The sequence below is a fragment of the Neolamprologus brichardi genome, chromosome 18 (genome assembly GCF_056152115.1).
Source record: "Neolamprologus brichardi isolate AB-2024 chromosome 18, ASM5615211v1, whole genome shotgun sequence".
In the NCBI taxonomy this organism is placed as follows: Eukaryota; Metazoa; Chordata; class Actinopteri; order Cichliformes; family Cichlidae; genus Neolamprologus; species Neolamprologus brichardi.
This window is the reverse complement of record NC_142121.1, coordinates 22,667,819-22,694,653: the sequence shown is the minus strand read 5'-3', so window position 1 is coordinate 22,694,653 and position 26,835 is coordinate 22,667,819. Positions and strand designations below refer to the sequence as shown.

At 42.2% G+C, this 26,835-nt stretch overlaps 1 protein-coding gene across 3 annotated transcripts; it reads right to left on the bottom strand.

Annotated features, from left to right (window-relative positions):
• Positions 1-409: 409 nt before the first annotated feature.
• On the bottom strand, positions 410-26,382 carry fgf12a (fibroblast growth factor 12a). 3 transcript variants are annotated; one of them, XM_006786532.2, is made up of 6 exons: positions 18,834-19,963; positions 17,353-17,400; positions 14,385-14,495; positions 10,101-10,204; positions 2,804-3,002; positions 410-1,845 (listed from the first exon to the last, which is right to left on the bottom strand). In XM_006786532.2, the coding sequence occupies exons 1-6, from the start codon at positions 19,027-19,029 to the stop codon at positions 1,730-1,732; spliced, it is 774 nt and encodes a 257-aa protein (XP_006786595.1). In that variant the 5' UTR covers positions 19,030-19,963; the 3' UTR covers positions 410-1,729. The 3 variants fall into 3 exon arrangements, with proteins under 3 accessions (XP_006786595.1, XP_006786597.1, XP_006786596.1); XM_006786534.2 differs by lacking the exons at positions 17,353-17,400; positions 18,834-19,963 and adding an exon at positions 25,966-26,382; XM_006786533.2 differs by lacking the exon at positions 17,353-17,400.
• Positions 26,383-26,835: the final 453 nt, after the last annotated feature.

Here is a 26,835-nt window from a genome sequence, read left to right as displayed (position 1 = left end):
ATCTGTTGATTTATGAAAGAGAGAGACTTTCCTCCACAATGCAGCAAGTGGCTCATTTCATTGGTCACAAAACCAGTGGGAATAGAGATGGCGTGCGTTACCATTTCAGAAAATCCCACTGAGACGGCAAGACATCCTCCTCGAATCTGGCCAAATCCATATGTACTGGTTCCTCAATGAAACATTTAGCTTCCATTGTGATGGCAAAGTTTGAATGATTGTGACCTTACAATTTTTGAACAAATTTTCAACATGTTAGGTCAGTGATTTATTAAACAGTCAGGCACCCTGTCCACCAGTGTTGAAAAAGTCTCTGGTCATTTCACAACAGAATAATAGAAATAGTAGAACTTTCTGGAAATTAGTCAACACAACCCTTCACGGCCGGGCTTGCAAAAAAAATTGCCACTTCTTTTCTTTCTGCGTAGAAAAACTGCAGAAGTCTTTAATCAAAGGTTATTTCATGTTTAGTCCATATAGTTCAAAAGCACGACTACTGTTACATAGTTATATTTTGAGTTGTTGTTATAGCTAACAGCAGAAAAAGGGGTCTGTGGTTCACGAGGTGCAAATGTGAAGTGACCGTTTTTGGCCATGGCTCGTAGTGCTGATGTTGGTCATTACCATCCTCTCAGCTTTTGGAGAGAATATTATTCTTTGTCATTTTTGACAAGTTTGGACATCTCTTTGTTTATAACCTAATGCTCATTTTAAGTGATGAGATAATACAGAAACTGTATCAAAACAGGTTTTCACTCCTTTCCAACTTTTAATGCCTCATACAACTTTCTTTGTCTTTTCTACTGACAAACGCACCAACCGTGGAGATGTGTTGCCAGTGTTTTATTGTTTTTGTTTTTTTATTTAGAGACATACTAGACTGCACTCTGTTATATTGCTTGTATCGGTCCCGTCCTGCCACACCAGGGCAACATATGGAAGTTTGTGTCCTATAGTCACATTAGTCTAACTTACAATACACACCTGAGTAAATTACATCCCACCCTAAGCACTCTGTTTCCATTGAAGTCCAGCAAGGAGAACTATCAATATATTTAGTCTTACCCTCACACCAGTGCAAGTGGTGTGACAGTGCATTCAAGATCAAACTGTGAGAGAAAAAAAACACATAAGGGTAATAAAAAAATTCTCAAATGGTCTCAAAACCAAAAAGCTAGTAAATAAGATGATCGAGCAACAGATTAGTAATGATGATTATAATGAAGATGGTATAGTTATTATTGACAACAACACAATAAAGCATATGAGAATGCAATAGCATGTAGAAAAAAAAATCAATGTATGAAAAGTGAACATGTATTAAAGCTTGTTTTTCACAGCATAAATCGAAAATGACAGATACTTGTATTTACGTGAAGGGAGACCACCATTTCTTTGTTTATCACAGCTTTTTTATACTTTTTTGCATAAAATGGTTGGCCAAGTCCTGATTGAAAACGACTTCTCCATATATATATATATATATATATATATATATAGTCTTTTTCATATTAATTCATCTAAAAGGTTTTCACAGGCAAGACATCAGTTTTTGTTTTCGTTGTCTTGGGTGTACAGTAATAGCTCCTCATTGTCATCATAAACCCCTCTGTTTGTCACGGGCCATGGTGGTGCGTACATTGGGAGGGACGGGTGAAGTTTCCTTTGGCCCCTTCCCTTCATTCAGGACGAGGCCTCTCCCCCCTGCTGGAAGCCCCTCCCTCAGATGCTATGTGGAGTCCTGATTGACAGCTTTCCCTCCATTCATGGTGGGAGTCCCTGAGCTCTTCCTGGAGCGGTGCTTGTCCTCTATCTCATGCAGTGATGGCTCCCTGTACATACAAACTGTGGAAAAGATGGAAAGCCAAGGAAAGGGATGGAAACGAGGAGAGGAGCGGAGAGGAGAGGAGAGGAGAATGGGGACAGTGGAGAGTAGATTGAAGAGATGGATGTGCAGACAGAGACAAGGTCAGGTGTGAGGCTGGGACAATTATACCAGGCTGGGAGGGAGAAGACAGGGGAATTAGGCCATATCTACACTTTTTTATCACATTGGTTGACAAGTTATTACAACAATATCTATGTGATATTTTAACAAAGCTCCCACAAAAGATATGTAAACTACTGCGGCACTGAAAGTGAATCACTTGCCAAGTCCAAAGTCCTGTTTCACACTTGTGAGAAACTGTGCCTGAATGTGCAACAAAATTTTAAGGATTCCCCCTTTGCCCGTACACTGCTCTACTAAGCTTCATCGAAAATGAGATAGTTAATCTTGCTGACAAATAACAAAGCAAGAGCAAAATAAATGCTCAAAATGATAAATCCCCTTAGAAGCCGTGTTTGGAGAATGGGAATGCAATGCAAATGATTTCATTTTGCTCCCTCATAAAGCTTGAAGAATACCAAGGATTGTTTGAGCTAAAACAGCGGATGTCAATATATTTTACCTTTAGGTGTGTCAAAAGGATTTGCTAAGTTTAAAAAAAGAACATTGATTTTTTCATTTCCCATGATGCACCTATACTATGTTTCATTAGTTTCTCCCTCCTCCTTAATGCCAACGTATTAACAAACCGAACAGTTCCAGCTGGTAATGAAGGTCCTCCAAAGCCAGATAAGACATTATCTGGTTTCAAAGGCTAGTTAAAGCTGGTGGATCGCTGCTTTAACCTCCAGTGCTGTGTTGCACAATAATACTAGTGTACGTGATGGGAAGTGCATGCATTACAAAAAAAATGAAATCAAAAAGAAATAACATTAAAGCTGTACCAAAAATGTGCTTCTACAAGCTTTATGATACCTTCAATTGGCCTGGGAACAAAGTGCGATGAGGGCTTAGTCTTCTTGACCCGGTTGCCCTTCATTACTTGTCCCTCCTTGGTGAGACCAAGGAACCAGGCCCGACCTGACTCCTGCTGTCGGTACACAGTGGACGAGTAGATCACATAGTAGTTCTCAAAAACTGACTCCTTGAACTTACACTCTGGGGTGAACACCTCCTGCAAAAAGATTGAGTGAAGGAAGGTAAAAATGTTATAGATATTTGTCAGTGCAAACAGAAAACACATTTTCACCCACATGAAAGCTGAAAGCAGCAAAATAAAAAAAGAACTCATGACCAGTATGTGAAAGTTGCCAAGGTCGGTAAACATCCAGTAACACACACACACAGAGACACACACACAGGAGACTAATGAGAACGGTAGTCTTATTAGAATAATGTGACAATGGAAGATTTCTATCTCTTGGTTTCATTATCAAAGTAAGTCAAGGAGAGAGGCAAGGGGACTCACAGTAATGACTGGAAAACTGGAAAGAACCAGATACTGGATACACTGCCATGCCTGAGTGCGATGCCAGATTATTGCCATGACAGTGCAAGACAGGAAACAATGCTCTTGACTCTGTAACCCATTCCAGATGTACAGTAAAGATGCACAGTCATTTGTCACCTTCGGCAATCGTGTTAAAAAGGCTGGAAAATGCACAAATGTGCTTTTTCTGCACAAAACCTTTACTTATCACCACACATGTGCTGATTAATGTGTGCTGACAAGGAGGCTGCCAACTCCTCAGTCCTTGTCCCTGTTCACAACAATGTCATCTTCGAGACTAAATTAAAATCTAATGCCAGTCAATTTGAAGGGCAGGGAAGTCGTGTGTGTGCCAAAAAAAAAAAAAAAATGCAGGCAGAACAGCTGGTTTGGTAGATGTTGGGCCATCTCAGATCTCAGCTAAGCCAGATGTTGTACTATGGGTGTGTTTTTGTGTCACTGCTATATTTCATTTATTAATGTCTCCTGCAAGGTTCTGTGCCCTTTTAAGGTTGTCTGTTTGAGTGACAGCCCAATTCTGCTCCCTGCTGGAGGTGACAGTGTGTGTGTAGTCCAGGTATTACTCATGTAGAGGGGACCTAAATCTGTTTATACCATCACGTTAAAGGGACGTGTCTTCCTTGTGGGGACAAAAAGAAAGTCCCAATAACATAAATCAATGCATTTTATGGTTAGTGACATGTTTTAAGGTTAGGATAAGGGTAAGGCTTTGACAAACAGCAGTTATACTTAAACTCTATGTCTTCGGGAGATTAATGCATGTGTAAATGTCCTTTATGAAGTAATTGATACAAATCAGGAATAATTTAAAGCTGTTTCTGACCACATGGTTAATGTAAGTTTTATAGCTGCTTTACTTTTTAGTTCTGTTTTGCTTTCTACCAGCTCCCCAGGAAAGCATCTGGCATCTTTACTGTGCAGTCCAAACTGTGTTTATCAGCTAGTTGTTAACGTCATCTGGGTATCTTTTTAGCAGGTGGTATGGATTTAAAGAGTGCTAAAAATCTGTGTAGAGCTTTCTTGGTTAGTTGTTTTAAGCAGCACCTGTATATTACACACAGCCATTTGGCTGATTGTTCATGCAAAAAATAAATAAATAAATAAATAAAAAATGTAGCTTTAAATTAGTTTATGTCATATTCAGTACAGTTTAAAGAGTGTGTGTGTGGTCTCTATTTGGATGGCACACCGCAGTTGAGAGTAATGAGTCCCAGTGTGTATGACCTCAGTGCATTGCAGGCTGAGTAAAGGACTGAGGGAAGGTGGAGGTCACATGGTCGACGGTGTGGAAACGTCTCACTGGTCAGCAGGAGAGAGGACAAGCTCTGGCGGCAGAGTGTATCTGAATGCCTGCTGAAACGCTGTCAAACGGCAAAGATCTGGCTCGCTGTCAGGGCACTGGGGTCACGTTGTGCCTGTCTGGCTCTGTGTGTGTTTATGTGTGAATGTATGTGTTTGAGTGGTTGGGGGGCAGACAGTGATACATTACACAGCAGAAGGCTTCATCGCTACTTCATCTGTTTGGTGCTCAAATTAGGCCAAGAGCACACACACACACACACACACACCCACATACATACGCACCCAAGTACTAACCTACCATTCACCATTAGCCACTTGCTTTGCTGACACACTAGAAAATTCCCTCCACATTCTCCACGGCAACAATGCCCTGTGCTGTCCATGAAAAGCTGGAGCGGTTTAGAAAGCACCTTGGATGCAGTTTGGGAATGACTGGGGTGAAATGTAAGTGACTTTGAAGTCTCTAACAGAGAACCTTGTTCACGGATGACTGAGTAGAAATGCGAGGTGAAGAGATGGGGTCAGACTCTATTGTGATTAATGAGATTTTATTAATGGACATACACCACAGAACCGCAGGGACAAAGAAAAAGCACAAAAATACACATCAACACACATTCTCAATGCCCCAAATATATGGACAACAAGTTTGCCCTGTCACTTCCTCTGCCAGGAGCTCATAATTAATTGAAGTTGTTACTGCACCGAAACAAGTTTTTAAAAAAAGAGCTAACAGGCTCTGCAAGCTGATATTAAAGTAATTGAAAGGATGCTTATTTATATTCCATAGCAATCTCGTGGACAAAACCAGAAGACTTGTTAGCAAAACTGGACACGTGCTTACACTGCACCTTTAGGGGTCTCAGCTTGGACCTACGGATTGATAAAAAAAAAGCTTCACCTGAGACGCTGTGAATAAACACAGCAAAACTGCTAACTGAATGCAAATATTTTTGGCTGTTTCTGCATATTTTCACAACATTTTTTTCTTTTTTAATATAAAAGCTTATCATCTGTTTTGACAGAAACAAACATCGAACTGATTTTTGAAAGGAAAATAATGCACCAATACCCTTTTGAGTTTGCAATTCCTGCTTTGCACAAGGTATAAATGTAGCACTACAGCATTGAATTACCACTCATTTCGTTATATTTTGCTTCCAATGAGCCAGACTTCCTAGCAACTTTTTTAAAGTAGTCTTGAACAATGAATGTCATGTCCTTAAGAAATTGGGGAAAAATCGATGAAAGACCTGACACAGGAATTGAGATGCATCTGGCCTGTCAGTTGATCCATCTACTGTTTGTCAAAGCCTCATCAGAGGTGGTCTCGATGGAAGGGTGGCTGTCAAGAAACTTCTCACAGAAAACAGTAACAAAAGTAGACAGACAAAAGTAAAAGGTATACCAAATCGGCATCAATATGCATGGAGAAGGTCAAAAGAGAAGTACACCAGTGAGTGTCTACAGCCAATCTGTGATCTGTGGTTTTGGGTGGTGCTTGTTAAAATTGGTGGAATTATAAACACAGAAAAGAACTGTCAAATTTTGACCGACAATGCAACACCATCTGAAAAGAATCTGATTGGAAACTGCTTTAGTTTTAAACAATGATCCCATACACACTGCCAATACAGTAAAAGCATAAATGAATAGAAAGGAGGCCCGGAAGCTGGACTTTAACATTCCTGAAGCAATGTGGGATCACCTTGACAGAGAATTGAGCAAAAGACAGCCAACAACCTTTGAAAAAGTTTTAAATGTGCGGTTGTGTGTTACCTCAAAATAACCAAATTGTGACCTTCTCATAGAAAATCATAGAAAAATAAAGAAAAAAAACCCTCTATCGCTGAAGTCTTCAAAAACTCCACAGAGAACTTGCTGCTATTTTCACATCATCCTTGATTTTTTGGACATGATAGTGTTACTCACATCATGTTTATCTAGATTTTGGGTTATCTTAACTTTAATACCAGCTGCAAAACCAGCAAAACAACCTCATACCCATCACCACCTATGGTGGTTCTGCACCTCTGTCCAGATAAGTGTGAGGTAACGTGTGTGTTTGGGGCTTATGAAAGGTGTGAGCGCCAATGTATGGAATGTAAAATGAAACTCGAAGAATGAGAACAAGATGTAACGGATTGCCAAACTGGGTTGCCAAAAGCTGAATGCATCCTGAATCCAAATCAGCTGCTGGCTCCATCACAGGAGGGAGGCAACACTCTGGCTCTGCTTTAAGGAGCAGCTGCCGACAGACATCTTTTGAATTTGGATAAAGATGTGGAGGATACGGCGAGGACCTCAATTTAAAAATGGGCCTGAGACACTGGTGTATCTGAGAGATCTGGGCCCTGTGACAATCCCAGTGCTGCCATGGAACTCCCGGGGAGCTTATTATTATTCTTGGAGAGATTTAGGTCTGGGATTGTCTAGACGTTACTTAACCCTTAAGGACCCACAGTGACACTGGTGTCACTGCCTCTTTACACTTAGAGACTTGGTTATATATGATTCATTTGATATAAGACCCCCGTAATTTTCATGAAAGTAGAAATAGGTCTGGGCTCTTAAGGGTTAAACTGAAAACTCTCTTTCTCACTTTTTTCTAATTTTCCCTCCCTCCATGCTTATCTTTTTTCCTCTGTCTGACTCTGGAGTAAGTCACTTTGAAGCAAGGTGTTATTTTTTGTCTTTTCTCAATTTTCTCCACAGATGATGTGTTTGATTGTCTGCAATTAAATTGCAAACACACACCAATGGTCCACCATGAGCAGCTACATTGTTTGCACACACAGAAGCACCAGTTTAGCTCATAAAGTAATCAAGTAGAATGACAAACTACCAAACCTTCATCAATTTTCTATTGAGCCATTTATAGTGTGCGATTTACAATTTTTTTGCAACATAAATTTACATATTTAGATAGATACTGTAGACGGTAGCAGTGGTTACTGTTGTGCAGCAAAGTAGGTCATATTGAGTGTTATAAATAATGGAAGGGAACTCTTCATTGTAGATGTTCAGCCCCCACGCACTTTATCACTAAACACTCCACATAAGCACCATCACCCAGCTCACCCTCAGCTACATCAGCGAGCTCTGCAAGCAAGAAAAACCAGGCAGCATATATGTAACGACTTAACTGATCAGCAGTGATAGTACTAAAAAAAATGATACCTGACACCCAGATAAAAGACTGACAGAAAAGGTCCTCAAGGGTGCAGTGCAATTTCTCAGAAGCATCTCAAACAACAACAGAAGAAAGGGTTGTCGCGTTCTCTCACTAATAAGACAGCGCAAAGAAGCAGGAAGGAAAAAAGTAAAAGGGAGGCAGTGTTAGAGAAGTAGGAGGATATCCCTCAGTAATTATCTCCCAAGGGGGGGCACGGGAGAGAGCTATGTATCTCTGCTCTCAGATGTAAGGAAGGCAAAACAAGACGACAAAACAAGCAGTGACAAACTTTATAGTTGGTGGAGTCAAAATAGTAAAATGGAAGGCCCATCTTAGAGAGGACAGGAGGACGGGAGCAAGAGTGAATAAGTGAGGATGGCTGGGAAAAACAATGAAGACCCAGACAAATAATAATAAAAGTAAATGTGACTAAGAATGAGGAACGAATGTGAAGGACTTACTTTATGGCCGTGGTTGCACCAAGAGAGCTCTCATAAATGCATGAATAAAGAACAGAAATGCCCCCTATAATGGCATTCCTGCAACGCTTTATTATTTATCTGCATACATAACCTGTACTGGTAAACAACAGAGGCTATATTTGCTTTTATGTAGTTTGCATGTTAATTTAATCTTTTTATGAGCCCCTCCAAGGCTTATAGGCTTATAGGCATTGGTAAGGAAATAACCAATGCTAATCGTCCATGCTTCACATCTGAGGAATCGGACCCCTTCCACATGGCTAGAAAATTCATTTAGTTTGTGGCTTTGATTAAAATGGTCCTTCGACTGCTACAGCAGATACATCTTGCCCTCTAATTAAAAATCACTCTAGCTGTTTTAGAAGGCTCAAAGAGTTGATCCTGCATCCAAAATAAATGTGGATAAAATGATGATAAGTAAAGACAAATGTTTGTTACACCAAAAGCTGCCACTTGACACCGAAGTACTAAATGGTTTGTAATTAATAATAATAAAGTACTCTGACACAAATGATGTTTTTATAAAGAGCGGGTTTGTGTGGGGGTCATTCAGCATCCCCAACTTGAGTCAATTTGATAAATTAAAAGATTGCTGTCTGGGCAGGATTAAACTTTAATTAGACATAGATAGGTGGGAGGAGGATTATTATAAGCTTCACAGTAGGACTGAGAGATGTGCACTTGTTTATGAGCCTTTGGTTATGAATGAGTCTGTCTACTGGGTGAGTCATAAAACCATGCGCATTTACTGTATGTCCTTCTCTGAACTTGTGAGTGCCTCATACATCTGTCTAGGCACTGAGTTGTGTTCACGTTGTACTGAGTAAAAACTGCTTGTCATTCTGAAATAACGATGGTAAATTGAGCTAATTTTTCAGTTATTCAAGAGCACATTTAAAAAAAACAAACAACCAAAAAAAAAGACATCGCATCCACCATTCATCTTCTCAACTCAAACCTTTCCCCTCGTCACCCTAACAGTAAAGCGGCGCCCTTATCAATAAATGTAAGCTGCAAGTTAGCAGACACGGGCTTCACTGTGTCCTTCAAGTATTTTATGAGAATTTTAAGAGAGAAAAAGTTTGATGGGCAGTCTGTGAATTCCAGCTCTCGCCAGTCATTTATCATGGCTGTCTGGCAATCACACAGCAATCGCCAAGTCCCTCAGCAGAGGTTTGGGAGTGATGCAGCCCTCCCATCGGCTTCTTTCTTCAGTAGCACTATCCTCTGCTAAGACTAGAGGTTATATAACCATCCCAACTGGGATATGTATTGCAGTTCTTTCTCGCTGTCTTACAAACACGCTCCCTCTGCAGCTCATTTTCCTAAGACATGCATGTCTTGATCTTCAATGCAGCAGCCACGTCTTTTGGCTGGACACCCCCCAACCCCCGGTGCATATATTCTACACATTTACGTTTGTAACGTTTACCCCAGAGTCTTTCTGTTAATATGTTAAGATTACTCTACATTTTTTTTCTCATGCAGAACAAACTGAGAGCACTTCACTGAGCACTGAACTTAATATCAAATTAAATGCAAAGCATGTGAGGTGCAATAAAAGATGGGGAGGGGTTGGGAGAGATAAGTGCTGCACAGCAACACAAAGGCACATCTGAAGAGCTCTTAAATTTAGCAGAGATGAAAGGGATTGGCAGGGCTGAGTCTTTGCAGCAATGGGATATTAAAACAGACAACAAACAGAACAAAACACAACACGTGTTAATGAAGAAATACGCATGCTGGCACCGCTCAAACATGCGCGACATGGCGGCGTGACTGGAGCGAGGAGTCGCGTCTTACCGAGCTGTAGAGCATGCCCTCGCCATTCATGGCAATGTAAAAGCCACTCTTCACCCCCTGGATGGCCACCACTCTCAGACCCACAGGAATAAGATTAAACAGGGCTGCAGAGCAGACAGAGTGGAGGAGAAACTGACGGTTACAAAGAGGCAGAGACAAAAGAGAGACATCAGACACAAAGGACAGAATAGGACAATTGAGTTTTCACTTAACTCTTGTAGAAACAAGACCCTCTGATCTCTGTTCTTTGGCTGTCTGTCAGCAGTAAAGTGAACAGTGCAGGACATAGACAAAGGGAACTCTGATGCATCTGATGCACAGTGACGCATTAAAGCAGGAATCCAAAACTTTTTTAATGACATCTAGCTGAGGTAACTGCACAAAGAATCACAAAGCATCCTGTGATTCTTTGTACATCTACTTGAATTAAAGTCTCCTGGATGGCTTAGATTTTGCAAAATGAAAGCAACTATGTACTATTTATGCACACATATGTGACTCTGTTTGCAGCAGCTCCAATATGAGAAATTGTAACTGGCACTGCCAGTCAGAAAGGAATTGATAAGCTGCCATACCGGTAGAAATGAGGCTTACTATGAGTGCAGCTAGTATGTCCAGGCACAAATGTTCAGGTTTTAAGTCATCAGCGTTCATTTTGATCATATTCCACTGCAATCTGAAAACCTGCTTTTGACTCCGTACCTGAAAGTATGCAGCGTAATCTTTAAAGCAGTGAGACGAGCGTCAATAAAACAGCGTAGACATAAATCTGTGATAGCAAACAACCGAAATTGTGTTTTGATTTAAGACCCCATCAATCACTAAACTGCTGCAGGCAAATGCTACTGAATCTCCTGAGCGGACTGAACCATCAAGGGCGTTGGTTTGGTGAGGGTGTGAGGGCGTGCTTTGCGTACTGTGAACTCCCCGTGATGTTGGAGTGATTGTTCTGCAAGTGTCAATGGGGACTACCAGAAAAGGCTGGCAGGGGGAAAAAAAGGCATCGGGCCAACACAGGTCTGTCCTCTGAACAGATTCAATTTCACTCAATAAATATCAACGTGCTGCCAATGGTTTAAACCTGACCTCGGGGCCAGTGGTGCGCGTGATATGCAGGGACATATACCCTTGAGGCCAGACAGAATGGGTACTTCAGCCCCTTCAGTTTGATTTTCTAAGACTTCTCAGCTATTTTTCCATCTGTTCCCTGCTTCTTATTCTGTCATTACCTCCTCTGTATGCTCCCTCACTCCTCTTTCCATTAGCCTTTCATAGCTGCTGCGTTTGTCTCGTCGATGTCTGGCAGTGTCTGTCAGAGGCACCATCAACAGTTCGGCCTTGCTTGAATAGTGGGAGGAAAAGAGACATAAAATATGGCCCAGTACTACACTATTATGTTATAATTACGATCCACAATCCCTGCTCTCATTTGCCTGCCAAAAAATTTGAGAGCTGACAGAAGCTGTCATTCAGTTATCATCTAAATGCCTCGCTTTTTCTTTTTACCCCAGCACCAGCATTTGATTGATTCCATAACTACCTGATGACTATTCTCACGCTGATTCCTCCTCCTTAATCACCTCAATCCTATCTCTCACTGAAAAAAGAGAGGCCGGGCTGGCGCTGGAAGAGTTAAGCGATTTTCCAGGGATCTGTTATCGTCAAAGGGCCAGACAAAATAGGTTCAAACAACTCAATAAAGGAAAATCCTCAAAATGCCAAGTCTTCCAGAAGAGCAGTAATCGACAACAAGAAATCCTGCAGCGGCTAGACTCAGGCAAGTGAATTTCATGTGAGGAATACTAGCACAGCAGGAAATAAACCCTGCAGGAAAAGTTTCAGAAAGAAACTTAGCCAAATTTCAAATGCCAAGGGCATATCTTCAAATCCAGAGAGAAATCCAGGTATACACTGTCACATTTGCAATTATATAGAGCTTATTTTTTTACTCCACACTCCAGCTGGAAACTGAAAGCACTTGAAATTAGCGTATGGGTTTTCAGGTAATAAGGAAGTCTATCCTCATTCCATCCATCAAACCCGGAGCATCAGAGATAGATGAAGCGCGACTGCCTGAAACCGCAGGTGTCTCATAACCAGCAGTGTCTTTCTAGAGCTTCAGAGTGTGCAGATAATTACTGTAGGCGATCAACTTATGACAATCAAATTAATAACTGTTCAAATTTGAACATGGATGGTAATTAATTGAACGGTGTTCCTAAGCCCTCGCTGTTAGTTAAGCGTACAGCTTCCAGTCAGTCATGCTTACCACTAAAGCAATTTTCCATACTTGTAACTGTATATTGAGCCTGAAGGCAGCAACTTTGTGATGTACTCAGTCGAGCACTTTGCACAATTTGCCAAACCCATAATAAAATCGAGCTATTTAAAAATGAGAGAGGCATGATTAAAGAAGAAATTCCATTATTTTATCATTTTTCATCATCATTTTCCTCCTTTTTATCACTAAAACTGTTTCCTGTTCAGCGGCGTCCTCGTTTCACCGCTTCCCGTTCCGCACTGAAATGAAGCAATTGATAAAAATGAAAATGGAAACCAAGTGCACTCTGGGCACAGGTCACTGCTATTATTCAGGCGCCATCATGCTCCTCACTACCATCGGTTCCACTGAAGCACCCCCTGAAAATAAATTGCTGTATTCTATCAGCTAAAGCTGTGGATGAGGCGGGTCAGAGGATGTCGTAGTTGAAGGGTGGAGGATAATCTATTATTCTAATAATCCAGCTAAGAGATCAATGGCTCAGTGCAAGACCTGAATACAAAATCTCCTTTCTCTTTTTCTGACAGCGATTATTCTTCCACATCCTCTTACTGTCTCCATCTTCTGCTCTATTCTACACTTTGAATTCCTCTAGTGGCACCTCCTGCTCGCCTCTTCCCTCTGTGTGTCTTACTTTAGACAGTCTGTATGCTTGAGGCATCTAATATAGAGAATTATTCATTGGGTACAAACGGAGAAGGTGGTATTTTTAGTTTGCTGTGGCTGAATTATTCACTGCATTCCTCCATCCCTAGGCCAGGGGGACTGCTTAACTAGAGGATTACCTAAAGGTGGGGAAATCCTCACATGCAGCTAAACCCTCAACCAGCTAAAACCTTTTAGACACAATGGAAACCTTAAAAAAACAACAACAGAAAAGCTCAAGCTAAACACATGAAATGCATTATATGTGACTGTTTCTCACTTTCCTTCCCATCCCCCTTATGCAGTAATCCGTTTTGTCCTGAAGACCCTCACTTTATGTCCTGAGTGGTTCTCATTAAAGATCTATCTCCTCTTAAAATATACAGCAGCAACAATAGAAGAGTAAAGCATTCATTTCCGCACATAACTGCCTTGGTCCAGCAGCTGTGGCTGCGGTTTTCTGTAAGTAAGGCAGGAGAAGAAGAAAAGTCATGGTTGGTTTCCTGTATTGGCCTCACTCCAGACTGGGAGTGTCATCATTATAGCTTTGACGGTTGTTCCCCCTGACATATGTGCTGTCTATTCCTTGATCCTTTATAGGAAACTCTTAACAAAAAGCTACAAGTTTTAATATAAGAGACTCTCTACAGACACGGCTGATTTTGCACTCCTTTCTGTTCTTGTGGAGGTGGATGGGGTATACCCCAGAGACTATTTATTCACTGGTAGTTCACTATGGAAAGTCGATTGCAGTGAAATATTGCAGGGGAGGTTCTTGTGGCATGGAGTGAAGCTATGGGCCTACAACCACTTCTAGCAATGGCTTTTTCCAGGAAGGAAATTTTGATGTGATGGTCACATGTGCTTTGGAGCCGTATCAATCAAAACAATGTGACAGTTTCAATCATGAAGTGTACACAGTAGAAATGGTTTACCTAGTAGGGACCTGGTGGAGATACCAGAATTGTTTTTACTATAGCAAATTAATTATAGTTACCAGATAAGTATGATATTTAGAGACTACGTCATTTTTGAGAAAACAGGCTTGGAATACATAAAACATTTGAGCAGATTTTGGCACATTTATGTGTATATTATTACATAATCATATGCAGAAAAGAGGGCATTCGGCTCTGGGGTATTTCTTGCCTTTAAAATCTGTTTTTTAATCAAGATAATCCAATTTAGCGAGGGTGTCATAAATTAATTTTAGAGTGCTTTAGGTCACCCAAATAGCACGAGTTATATAAGAATTAAAAATGCTAAAGCGTATAGATGCAGCAATCTATTATATAACTGACTCGTGGCCATTAAATGTTTTACGCTGGAAGCTGTGGCTTCCAAAATGCTCCACTCACTGTTGTCGCTGTTCTCGTCCTTGCTGCCGTCGATGGTTCCATCCGGCTGCATCTGCAGGTAGAAGCCCTGCTGGCTGAACAGTCGTGTCACGATGCCTTTCAGCTGTGGCTCTGGAACATGCACACACACACACACACGTAACACGCACACACACACACACACACACACCCGTCGGCCCCAGCCCCGTCCCCACCAAGAATATGTCAGAACAACAGTCTCATAATGGTGAGCAAAAAGCACAATTTAGCTGATACCTCTGCTTTCAGCTAACACTCAGAAAAAAAATCATCCAAAAGAAGTGTTTCACAATCATAAAATGTAGTGCATGATTAATTAAAAGCTGGCTGTGGAGGATGGAGCGTATCAGCAGAACAATTATAGACTTACTCTACTTAAAAACATTTACAGTTTATTTCTTTTGTCGTATTTAAAGTCTCTAAAAGGTTAACGATGGTTCACTGTTCACTTTATGACTTGTGTATCTATTCAATTGTAATAAGCCATTTTAAAGGAACTCTTATTATTCCTGTGGCACAATCCAGCTTCCACAATTGCCCACAAAAAGCACCAGACATTTAACAATTTCAATAATATATATATTGCATCACTAATATCAATAACACTATAAAGGACAATTTCCTGTGAATCACCTGATGCAGCACATGAGCCCATAAAAGGTTAAGTAGCTGTTTGACAGGAAAGCCTTTACAAGGACAACACGTTAACAGAAAACCAATAATAATATTGTTACGTTCCCACTGTGGTTTACCTTTCAACATCCTTTTAAAATCACATTTAATGCACACTGACATGCCAGTACTTTCTTTGGTATGAAGCAACCATGCATTCTAGAAATAATATGACTGACATTTTTTATGAAATCACTCTTTCGAACAGGCATATTTCTATGCTGCGCTCCAAATGATTTCCTTGTTATTTATTTCCTGAAAGGAAACAGAAAGGAAGTTCTGGAGGAGGTTTCATTTTATTTTATTTTTTTGTTTCCAGTAAGATAACCCTGTTTCGACCTCCAACTTTGGAGGGTATGACTTCTGGCGCGTGGCCAAAGTGCTGCTCAAAGTGCTCCTCTCTTCAGGTGGAGCAGGTGGAAGCGAGGATTAGCTGAGGGCAAAAAAAAAGCCTTTCAGCCTCAGGCAATGCTGAGTAAAAGCTGATTTACGGAAAGCAGTTTTTATCTGAGAAAAAAAACGTGCTTCTCTTGTTTGATTTTGTGCAAAAGCAGGAAGTCCAAGTCAGATGACATCATTATATCCTGATGATTAAGAATAAAATAAAACTATTTTAAAGCAGGTAAAATAAAAGATATGATCATGCAAAGAGTATATATACAGTCATGGTTTTCTTGAGGCTCATCGTGAGTAATACTACTCTACAACTGCACAGTAATGCGCTGTTTTGTGTAAAGTCTGGGAAAAACAAATAGATACTAAAGATGACTAATCCTCAGTTCAGTCTGTCTCACAAAAGGAACAAATTATGCATTTTGTCACAATTTAATTGGCACTTAGTTTCTCCTTGTGCACCTAAATAAACATTCATTTAATGAAATCCTTGCTTTGCAGGCACAAACATTCTGATAAATAGTGTATGTGACTGGAATAAAGAAGCTTGACTGTCCACCAAGGTCATAAAAATTCTTGGAGGACGTGCAATTCATTTTAGTCCAACCAGGCCCAAAAAGTCCCAAATGAATTGGCAGAAGAAACATTTTTCAAGCTTGGTATCAGGACAGAAGGGTGGTTTTTGATCAGACTTCAAAAAGCACTGACAGATGTTAAGGTCCTTACTTGAAAGCTGATCACTGCAATAATTACTGTTGCATAAACTCTAGTTATGTTTATTTTTCAGAAGACAAAATGTGGAGAAGAGGGCTCGAGGAAAGACTCCCCAGCGAGCGTGAGTTGCTGTCCTTTCCTCTGTACATCATCCTAACTGTCACTTCCCCATCTCACCTACCTGTGGGTTAGCGACATCAATTCCTGGGACAGGCCCTTCATCATCCATCATGGGAGGGTAATGTAGAGAATGTAGCATGTGCTTGTGTGTGTGTGTGTGTGTGTGTGTGTGTGTGTGTGTGTGTGTGTGTGTGTAAGCACATGGAAGTGGCCACATCAGTAAATCACATGTGATAAAGACACTTCCATGAATTAAGGCCTGAGCAACTGACAACGCATTATCGCTTCAATCATCAATCATTTATAGAGTCAGCATGTGTGTGTGTGTGTGTGTGTGTGTGCATGTGTGTGTGCAGACATGAACAGACTTCCAGATAAACTCCAGTGTTTCCAACGTGTGTTTGTGCGTCTTTCAGCTGCAACAAGCTTAAGGCCACCCTGTGAGTGCACGGGCCACTAGAACATCAACAGATTTACTTCATACCAATACAGAAGGACAAAAACATTTAGGTATGTTGACAAATGGCGTCATGACCATGAAATGGTGAATGATCACCTGCTCTATAACGCTTCACAGGGAGGAACACATCATATCCATATACACCAATATACACTACAATTAAAAGAAAAAAACCTCTAGAACATTTACACAGTAGTACAGACACAAGACGGGGAGCGAGGACAGAGACTGATCCGACACTGACTGACAAAGAGAATGGGGCAGAAACGAAATGAGAAGAGGCAGGGAGAGGAGACAGAGGAGCAACAGACGGCTGGCTATAGGAGAGTTTTAGCTAGAAACAGGTCAGAAATGAAGCTTTAAAAGTCCAAGAAAGCCACACAGGAAGGAGAGATGAAGGGGGGGAGAAGAAAGTCAGCAAGGGAGAGGGTCGCCGGCTGTCAGACAGGTGTTGAAGCCCCAGGTCCCTCCCACCCTCCCTCTCTGTCCCTCCCCACCCCTCCCTGGCCGAGGGGGAAGTCGACATGGGCGCGAGATGGGGTGGAGACGAGAAGAAACACAGCACACACGGATGGAGGCTGAGCTACTGACCTAGCCTGCAGCCCTTATGGGACACCTGTGGAGGTTTCGAGGGTGCATCTTACGAGGTGGGGGGTGGGGGGGGGGGGGAATAGAAGGAAAAACAACAGGCTTTTAAACAGGCAGAATTCATAAATTCTCCAGTGTATCGGTTGTTTATAAGCAAATATATGGCAACACATCAGTGGAAATATATGGATAATCAATTAGAGGACATACAGCATCCGTCTGCCTCCCTGTCTGTCTGTCTGCTTTGTGACTGGCCATGTGGAAGGAGTTACCTACCTGCCCGTTAGTGTCTGCAGGACTGACTGCTTTGGCTGTCTGGTTATGTTTTTAATCAAGTAATTTGCTGCAGTTTTGACACTGAGGTTGGATTGTCTGTGGAAGCTGCAAGACTACGGGGTTTTAAAGCTGTCTGGCTGGCTGGCTGGCTGGGTGACTGTCTCCGTTTTTCTCCCTTTCTGCCTTAAATATTGATGCCTGACTGCCCGTCTGTCTCACTCCTCATCTGTCTGTTGGGACGCTGAATGGATCTTACTGTCGCTCATCACAAACCAGAACTATCTGGATAGTGAGGAGGGGGAGGTGACTTGCACTCTTGGCTTGTTATCTGTGCACCAGGACAGAAACATTTCGAATTGTTTTAAAAAAAAGAGAGAGAGAGAAGGTTACGTGAATTTACGTTAATTGTAGTAGTACCTGAGTCTTTGCATATCAATACAGCCAGGGCAGCTCTTAATCACTAAAGCTATACCTCCCTTCACTGCAGTAAAGCGCCCTCTCTGCAATAAGCAATAAACATTTACCATTAAAACATTTAATCTGAAAAGAGCCTTGGTGCACTGCAGTGCAACTTATCTCCGCTCCTTACCCCCAACCTGCATTAATATTGAATTTGGGCCATTTTAAAGCAGGTTTCTTCTTCTTTTTCTTCCATATAGCTATTCAAGTTGCAATTGTGTAATTGTGTAATTGGAGGGTCGGTCTGGGGATTATTATGTGTGGGGGGAAATAAAAAATCAGAGGCTTAGATTTATTGTATTGCTTTTGAGTCAAATCCCGCTCGAGCTTTGGCTGGGGAAGAATTTTTGCTCAGGGGTTAGTTTATTATTCTGATCAGAGCACTATCACGATGCATAAACTGGTAACGTCACGGCATGTAGATCATCCACCGTGCGTTCTGGCCGGTACCGCTCGGTATGTGGGGGAGGGTTGCGGTGGGATAGACAGACAACAAGAAGACCTCATGGAACAGGTGGATTCTTTTTTCTTTCTTTTTCGCACCGCGGAGAAAATCTACCTTCTCCTCCGGTTCAGATTGAAGCCCTTGACTGCAGTATAATGCCTCTGCTGCTTCAAAGAGGGGCGGGGTGGCGCGTGGTGGTGGTGGTGGGGGGAGGTTGGGGGAAACCGCTTCCATACACAGACGTAACACACATCAGTTTAAAGAAAAAAGCAACAAGAACAAAAAAAAAATCTACGGCACTGACCTGGTCGCCGCCGAACGGGTCTTTTCTTGCCGCTGCAGAAACGGACTTTGCTGAAGACCCCCAAGAAATGCCTCTCGCAGAGAGAGCGGGGGTCTTTGCTGGGGCTGGGGCGACGTTTCGAAGTCGAGACCCGGTCGCTGTTGGATTCCCTCGCCTGGCGTTTCTGCCGGATCAGGGAGCTGGCGATCGCGGCCATCTCCCCGAACCGAGTCTGAAAACGGAAAGTCTACTTCGGCAGATGACGGATCTCACTGTAGGTAATTGGCGTGTGGCGGAAATAAAAATAAGAACAATGATTCTGTCCTTAGGTCCACGAGTTTGTTGGGTTGTTTTTTTTTTAACTAAATGTCATACTGATCACGAAAATCCTTCGAGTCCAGGGCATCATTGCGCTTCGGGCAGCATCCTCTTGTGGGGACAGTAGAGTAGATTTAGATATATATCTATAAATATGATCAGCTGCTGCGAGTTTTGCTTCGACACTCGGGCTTTTCAATCAACAGCAACCGATCTTATATAAAATATCTAAGGGTTAGGCCACAAGGGCCCAGATATCAGACATGAAAACATGCAACAGTGTTTCTAAGTTGATGCTGCTGCGTGCCATAGGAGAGAGCGCTTCAGGTATTCCAGGTGAACAGCGCCGCGGCTGACGAGCACGACATCGTTTTCCTCATCCGCACACCAGCCTACCCTCTGGGTTCTTGACGCCTTTCGATAAGCATTAAACCCAAACCCAGGGGCACTACTCGTGCGTGGAGAAGACTACTAACTTTTTCTTTCCGTAATGATCTTTTTACTCCATGCTCAAAGAGAAGTCCGCTGCCGGTCCAGGATGCGGTGTAGGAGCCCGTGTATGTGAACCAGTCTCCGGTTCCGTCGATGGCACCGCTTAAATGCAGTCGGGGAAAAAATGGAATCGGCGAGCAGAGGCTACTCTGCAAGGATGCTGCAGAGATGTAATTTAAGCCCGCAGGGAGTGATTCCCGTCTGAAAAGCAACAATTAGTTGAGGCGAACACACGCCGGAGTGCTTTTCATTGTAGCGCACAAATAATAAAGTGACCTAAGCATTATTTCCAGCGAGTCCCGAATGAATACTGTGTGTGTATGTGCGAGTGAATGGTGGCGGTCCACAGCTTCTCTCTCTCTCCCTCCCTCCCTCCCTCTCTTCCTCTCTCTCGATCTCCCTCTCTGTCTCTCTCACCCCTTGTCTCCCTCTCCAACTCTTTTAACGCAATCATACGTGATTGAGGTTAGTATTAGTAATTCCCAGGAGTTGCACGGGACAAATGAATGATCCCAATCTCGAAAATTTGCGAATATTGGAATTTGTATTGCAAAACGTAAACTTAAAAAGGGGGAGGGGCTGGGTGTTTTTTCTTCTTCCCTTTGAGAAATGGGTGCGCGTGCACGCGAGTCCTTTTGGATTATGTGCGCGTTCAAACTGGGGCGACTCATCTCACAATTGTCTCTTTTAATTACACTTCAAATCCGAAGTTGCAAAGCAGTTTGAAAATGTGAGAAGGCTGCATGAAACTGCAAACTGCATACAGAGTTGATTCTTAATCAGCTTTGGCTTATACTACACGGCATTCTTGCCCTCACAGCTTATAGGCCTATCAAAGAGATAGGGGCACACATTTTATTTTGTAAAGAAAACAGTGGCCACGCAAAGAGCATGTTAAGTCTGGCTTAAAGGATCAACCGCAACAGGGTCCAACACAGAGTATGAGCGGGAAACACACACATTCAGGCAAAACTGAAGATCCACACAGTGACACAACAGATGGATTCATGTGATGGAAATGAAAGTACAGCCCCAATGAACACAAATGACAAGAATCAACAAATAACACTGTGACACTAAAGCTTTGAACTGCCTTCAAACACATCTTGGCCCCTCAGTTCGTGTGAAAGCATCGTGAGAGCACCCTGTAGGCCTATTCTGTGTTTCCATCAGACTAGGAACAATTGTAAACCAATTGATTGCTTCTCTGCATCTGTCTTCAGCACAATTAAGAGGACGAGGATCACTGTAGCAGTAAAGGTAAATCAATGTAAAACGCACCAGCCAGAATAACCTGCAGGCATGATGGACATCATGTTTATGTGCCTCTGGTTTCATTCCTTTTGTTGCATGGCTAAGGAGAACACACACAGCACAGATGCATTCTGTGTCAGGAAAAACACGCGCGTCTTTAGCAGCATTCCCGTGATGAAAGAGCATGAAACATTTAGAGGCTTTTTCTAGGACTTGGTTTGACATTCTCTCACCAAACTGAATCTGTAGAGACAGCAAGACGAGGAAAGAGGAGAGACCGAGCGAAAGATGGAGAGAGATTTTCTTTTGCCGGCTATTGTCTGTCCCTTTTATGTAAGATTTGGATAAAATGGATGAAGGAATGTGAATGTGAAGTGCTGATACCCGCGTCAGTCATTTGCATTTTTATAAAGTATCTGCAAGAAAGAGAGAGAGAAAAGACTACTAGAGAGAGAAAGGGAGATGAAGGGCAGATAAAATCTTACATACTAAGATAGGCAAGAAAAAAAAGTTAGGAACCGAGGCTTGGATTCAATCAGATTCTAAATCAAAAACCTTTTGTATTCCTATTGAGTTGCCAGTGAGTGGTAGATATTAATTTGACACTGCAGTATAAAGAAAAATTAATAATAGTCTCAAAACAACATTCATCACTTTGGATGTGATATACTGCGCGCTTCTAAGAAAGAAAAAACAGAGCTTGTGGTTCCGAGTACAAAGTGAGTTTTCTCAGAAATGGGAGGGAGCTCGTGCGCACCACAGACATGGACATACGTCTTTGTCGGGGAAAGATAAAGTATTCCCTAATGAGGATCTGTTTGGCTTCCTCCTTCTACCAGAGACAATTAATGTTCCCTTCACTCCAGAAACGATACATCCAAAATCAGTGAAACACTGCTGTTATGAAACACACTGCAGATAGTACAGAGTAATAATTTAAATTGTCATTTGAAGTGATTTTGACTCTGAAGATTGGCTGTCATGGTTACAGAGACTGCGTGAGTTTGTTATTATTGTCAAATGTTCTTCTTTTTTTTCTTGGTTAAATAATATGAACATTAAGGGCAAAAATGGAAGCAAGTATGCTGAGGATGCATTTGGAGCATTTATCTTTTAAAAAGATGTTTTATGTGAGACTTTCTCATTAAATGTACAAATTTAACTGTGATGAATCAATTCAGTGAACAGAAATAAACCACAGCCAGAGTCTCTGTGGCCTTGCCAGAGGTGCAGCTTGTTCAGAGAAACATTTTTTTATATATATATCTGCTGCCCCCTTGTGGAGAATAAATGAACCACAACCACTTTGGAGAGAAACTACTTTCACTGTTTCCTATCTCTGAAGTTTGTCACTTCTCGGTGTCCTTGAGATACCTCACAGATCTGTTGACTCACAATAGCTAGAACTGGTTGTCATAGCGTAATGTCTGCTAAACGCTCATGCCAGCTCCTCGAGAAGCGCAGAGTAGAAACGTGAGAGAATATGAGACATTCTGTGACTCAAAATGCTCCTTAAAAACTTCTACTACATAAACAACACGAATCAACATGAAAAGGAGATAAAAGCCTGAGCCGTACGGCTGAACACAACAATCAGATTCTAATTTTAATCACATCTAGTGCAGCAAAATGTGAGACAAAGTCTAGATTCCTGCACCTCACTCCGATAAATCGAGTCATGTCTGTATGTGTGATGTGCGTTTGTCCGTGTGTGTGTGTGTGTTCACATTTCTAGTCAAGTCATCATCCAGTTGACTGCAAACATGGTGTGTATATTGCTGGGGAGGAAAGGAAATGCAGCGCTAAGTTTAAGAGGGTTTCCTGTTTCTAAGCTGTTGGTCAGCAGAGCCTGTTGCACATGGGGCTAGGCATTACAGTAAGATGATGGTGTTAAGCTAACACACAGAGTCAGGCAACCACTCACATGTCCAATTTAGAACCTCCAGTTCATCAACAAGCATGTATTTGGACTGTTTAGGAGGCCAGAGAGAATCCACAAAGGCACATGGGCAACCATGCAAAGTCAACACAAAAAAACACAGCAGTGGATTCAAACCTAGAATGTTTTTCATTGAAGCAACGGCGCTAACCACTGCGCTCATGTGCCATCCCTATTATTAATGTATTTTTTTAGTGTTTTTGATTGATTTGCAATTTTGTTGTGGAACACTGTGCCGATGATTAAAATTAATCTTGAATCTTTTATTAAACTTTCCACTGACCGTGACGTCTGCCTTGGAAACTAATACACGAAGGAATCTATGTATGTGTGTGTGTCAGCTCTTTATCCAATCATGTTCTTGTACGTCCTCTATCATTACTGCTGCATTCAGGAGGTCACAATCCTCTGTGACCTTAGCAGTTCAAGTTCAAATTATATATATCTACATCGGCATTTGCTATGAGTGTTAAACCTAATGTTACAAAACATTATATACTGACATTAGAAAAAGTACTTTAACCTAAACCTAAACCTGATGTTATATTCATCAGTTACTGAAAACTGACCAAGTGGCAAATATAAAGTGCTGCTGGGTCTGTTAGCGTTGCTACTATGACACCCACCACACAGTATCCTGTACCTGCCACACATTAACCACAATACCAGGGCTCTAGGTGCTCCTGACATCTGGTGTCCTTATACTGTGCCGTGGAACCCTTACTGATATATTTTACCCACTGCTCCTATTTCAATATATCGGCTGCTGTGACATTATTATGTGACGAAGGAGCTTGCAAAGAAAAGCGTCTGGACTTCTTTAAGTTACTTGAAGACGTTTCACCTCTGGATCCGAAAACTCTGGCTGATTGGGACCCACACCCAGTTCCACACCTTGGCTCAGGCGATTAGAGGATCATCAGGGGGTCTTTTTGTCCCTCTGTGGGGGGATACTCCCACTAGGTTTATATCTGGGACTCTCCACCATTTGACCTTAGAACTGAAGAAGCTTCTCGGATGAGAGGTGAAACGTCTTCAAGTAACTTAAAGAAGTCCACATGCTTTTCTTTGCAAGCTCCTTTGACTACGATGATCTGGATGACTGAGAACCTTCACAGACATTATTATGTGACATTATAAACCGTTCATATTTAATGCAGTAGTTTGCAGTAGTTTACAACACCCGAGTGTGTTTGTTTTGTTCACACCATAGCCCTAAGCAGCGCACTTCCAAGACTGGAGACAAAGAGGGAAAACTTTAACACCACAAAAGCCAGGTGCAAATCTGATACTACAAAGGAAAGCAGGTGCAAACATTTAAGCCTGCTCACACACACACACATAGTTCACCAGAAGTCCCTACGGGGGGAATTTTGCGCCTAAAAAATAAAGCGTATACTGTAACACTTCACTTCCTGCTCCTTGTTGCTTCCATGATCTTGTACTGTTCAGACTGTAGGAGAGAATGATGCAATGAGATTGCCATGCAAAATGCAGACTTTGGCAACTTTGTATAGAAAATTAAGTCAATTAAATGGCTTTGTTTCACTTTCTATGGACAATGTTTTTGAGTTATTCTGAAGTTATCAGAGAGAAAAATGGGGAAAAAATGCTGCCAGCATGGCAGCATCGCTCAAAACTCATACTTCCCTTATATTTTAGCTGTAATTGGAAATGAAACTGTCTGACCGGTCTTCAGCCATACCACCATAATAATATAAATATAGAAAATCAAACATTAACCTTCAAAATGATTGAAAAAAGTCCAAAGTTTAAACAAACTATTTATCTGAAGCAATTTGATCTTATCCATGCAGTCATGCTTCGCAGTCATTTCTGTCAACACCCATGTGCTGACTCATAAAGTTTTGATTGAGGTCAAAGGGTTCATCTAACAGTGAGCAGAGATGCAGAATAAGGACTGATAGTGCTTCATATCCGAGTCCTACAGATCCCAGGGTGCATGCTGCTTTTGGTCCAACTACCTCAGAGGAATCAACTGTGCTTAATGGAGTTTCTAATTGTCTGCCCTGAATTTCCAAACTGCTCCAGCTGAGATCCTACGTACTGCAAGTGACAAGAGGAGGTGTTGCATTTGTTTCCCAGTAACAAAAAAAAAAAACGTCTGGTTTGCACTGGCAATACTGGGGAATTCTCCACGCCTATGGAGACAGTAGAACTGTGTTATGAATGAACAACAGCAGCATTGCAGTGAATTGCCTGAGACATGACTAGAGGACATGGCAGGGATCTTAGGCTTGTTGCCAAAGACTGATAAGTGGTGGCTGTGTGTGGGCTTGTGTGTGTGCTTATGCATGTCATTGCAGTTTTGTATCCTTAAGTGGTCTTTTTTTATATATACAAATTCTAAGCTGCATAGGTTTTGTTTAAAAAAAAGAAGTTGTATACATATCTATTAAAGTAGTTAAAGCTACAGTGGTACTTTGGGGACTTTCAGAGGGGTCTTCGAGGGACCCAAATTTAATTAGGCCTAACCTCATACCAAAAAACATGTATCAGTGAAGCGCAGAGGGAGTTGAGTAGTTTTAAACTGAGTTTGTACTGTATCACACTAAACCCTAAGAGGTCTAATTGTACCAAATGCAATCAACCAACCAACCAATCAATCAATGTGGCTTGGCATAAACAAAAGAAAGAAAGAAAAAAAACTCTGACTGGAACAGGAGCCTTTCTGTTGTGGCGCTATCCGTGGTGCTGGTCGTTTGGGGGCCTGAAGGAGCGCTGCTTCTCCAGGCCCCTGAACTTTAATGACTTGATCCCTGCATTATCCGTTTTTGGCCCGCTTCAGTTGCACCACTGGAAACAAATATAGCACGGGCTTGTACAGTATCAGGAGCCCTCTCCTCTCCAGTGTAGTGCGACTTACAGCTGACTGCCAGCAGCTATCCGCGACGGCCGAAGACTGCACAGAAAACTCAGGACTCAGACGCGAGGAGCACAAGGAGAGCCTCCCTCCACTGCAGACTCGGAAGATGTTACTCACACACACTCTGGTGTTTAATAAAACCACTCATCCCCTCCTCCCCTTCTCTATAAATCCCCCCTTTCCCTTTCCCTTTCCCCTTTTCTTTTATCACTCAAGAGAGAAAGCATGCAAAGCAAAGACAGCTATAATGCTATGTCTCTCACCGTTGGTGATTGTGGTCGACTTCGATCGTTGTCCACAGAAACACTGCAGCATATGCGCTCCTTTCTGAAGGAATGGCCTCAGAATCCTCATTGATTTGGGTTGATGGGAGCCTTCCTCAATCCAAACAATCGGACAACGCTATCACAACACAGCAGGGTCAGGCTGCATAGCGTAGCCAGCCAGCCAGCCTTCCTCTACAGGCTCTCACAGCAGCCCCTCAAAACGCCGGAAGGGCACAGTCTGCAGGACAAATTACGCTAAAACGAGGCATCTTGAGTGATTCCCCCCTCTCTCGCTCTCTCTAACCCTCTAACTCTCTCTGTCTTTCCTCTTCTTGTCCACCGACGGTCATTCGCGTTCACGGCACACTCCTCTTCCGCCACAGCAGGCAACGCAAGGACGTTACAATGTGCTCTTAATTGTACACCCCCCTCCTCCTCCTGCCTCCGCGTCTTTACCAGCAGCGGACGTAATAGCAGAAAGGGAGATGGGAAGGGGGAGAGAGAGTGAAGATTGAAAGAGAGAAAGAGAGAGAGCGCGCACGCCAAAGTTAAACTGCAGGGGTAAGTGGCAGGCCACGAGTGAGGTAATGCGGAGCTGACAGCTAAAAAGCGACAAAGGCTGCACGATCCGAAGCTTTGGCCGCACAGATGTTGGACTCCGAGAGCCAGTAGTTTTCCTCTTTCTTTTTTACCCCCTTCTACGTTTTCACAAATCACCGGGAAGAAGCGGACAACGTCAGCTGCAGGCCATCGCTTTGAAGTCAATAATGTTTTGCGATGCGTGATAGTAGCAGAAAGTTTATGGCTCAGTCACTGCGTTATGAAAGAGCGAGTGACGGTAAATGGACTGGTTATAGCGCTTTTCTA

What these genes read in the sequence shown, in the direction of transcription:
- fgf12a (XM_006786532.2), bottom strand. Translation starts at nt 19,029, where the DNA reads ATGGCCGCGATCGCCAGCTCCCTGATCCGGCAGAAACGCCAGGCGAGG. An exon ending in ACCCGTTCGGCGGCGACCAG is followed by an intron (nt 17,401 to 18,833) that starts GTCAGTGCCGTA and finishes CCACCTCGTAAG; the next exon opens with ATGCACCCTCGAAACCTCCA. An exon ending in TGTTCCCAGGCCAATTGAAG is followed by an intron (nt 1,846 to 2,803) that starts GTATCATAAAGC and finishes TCTTTTCCACAG; the next exon opens with TTTGTATGTACAGGGAGCCA.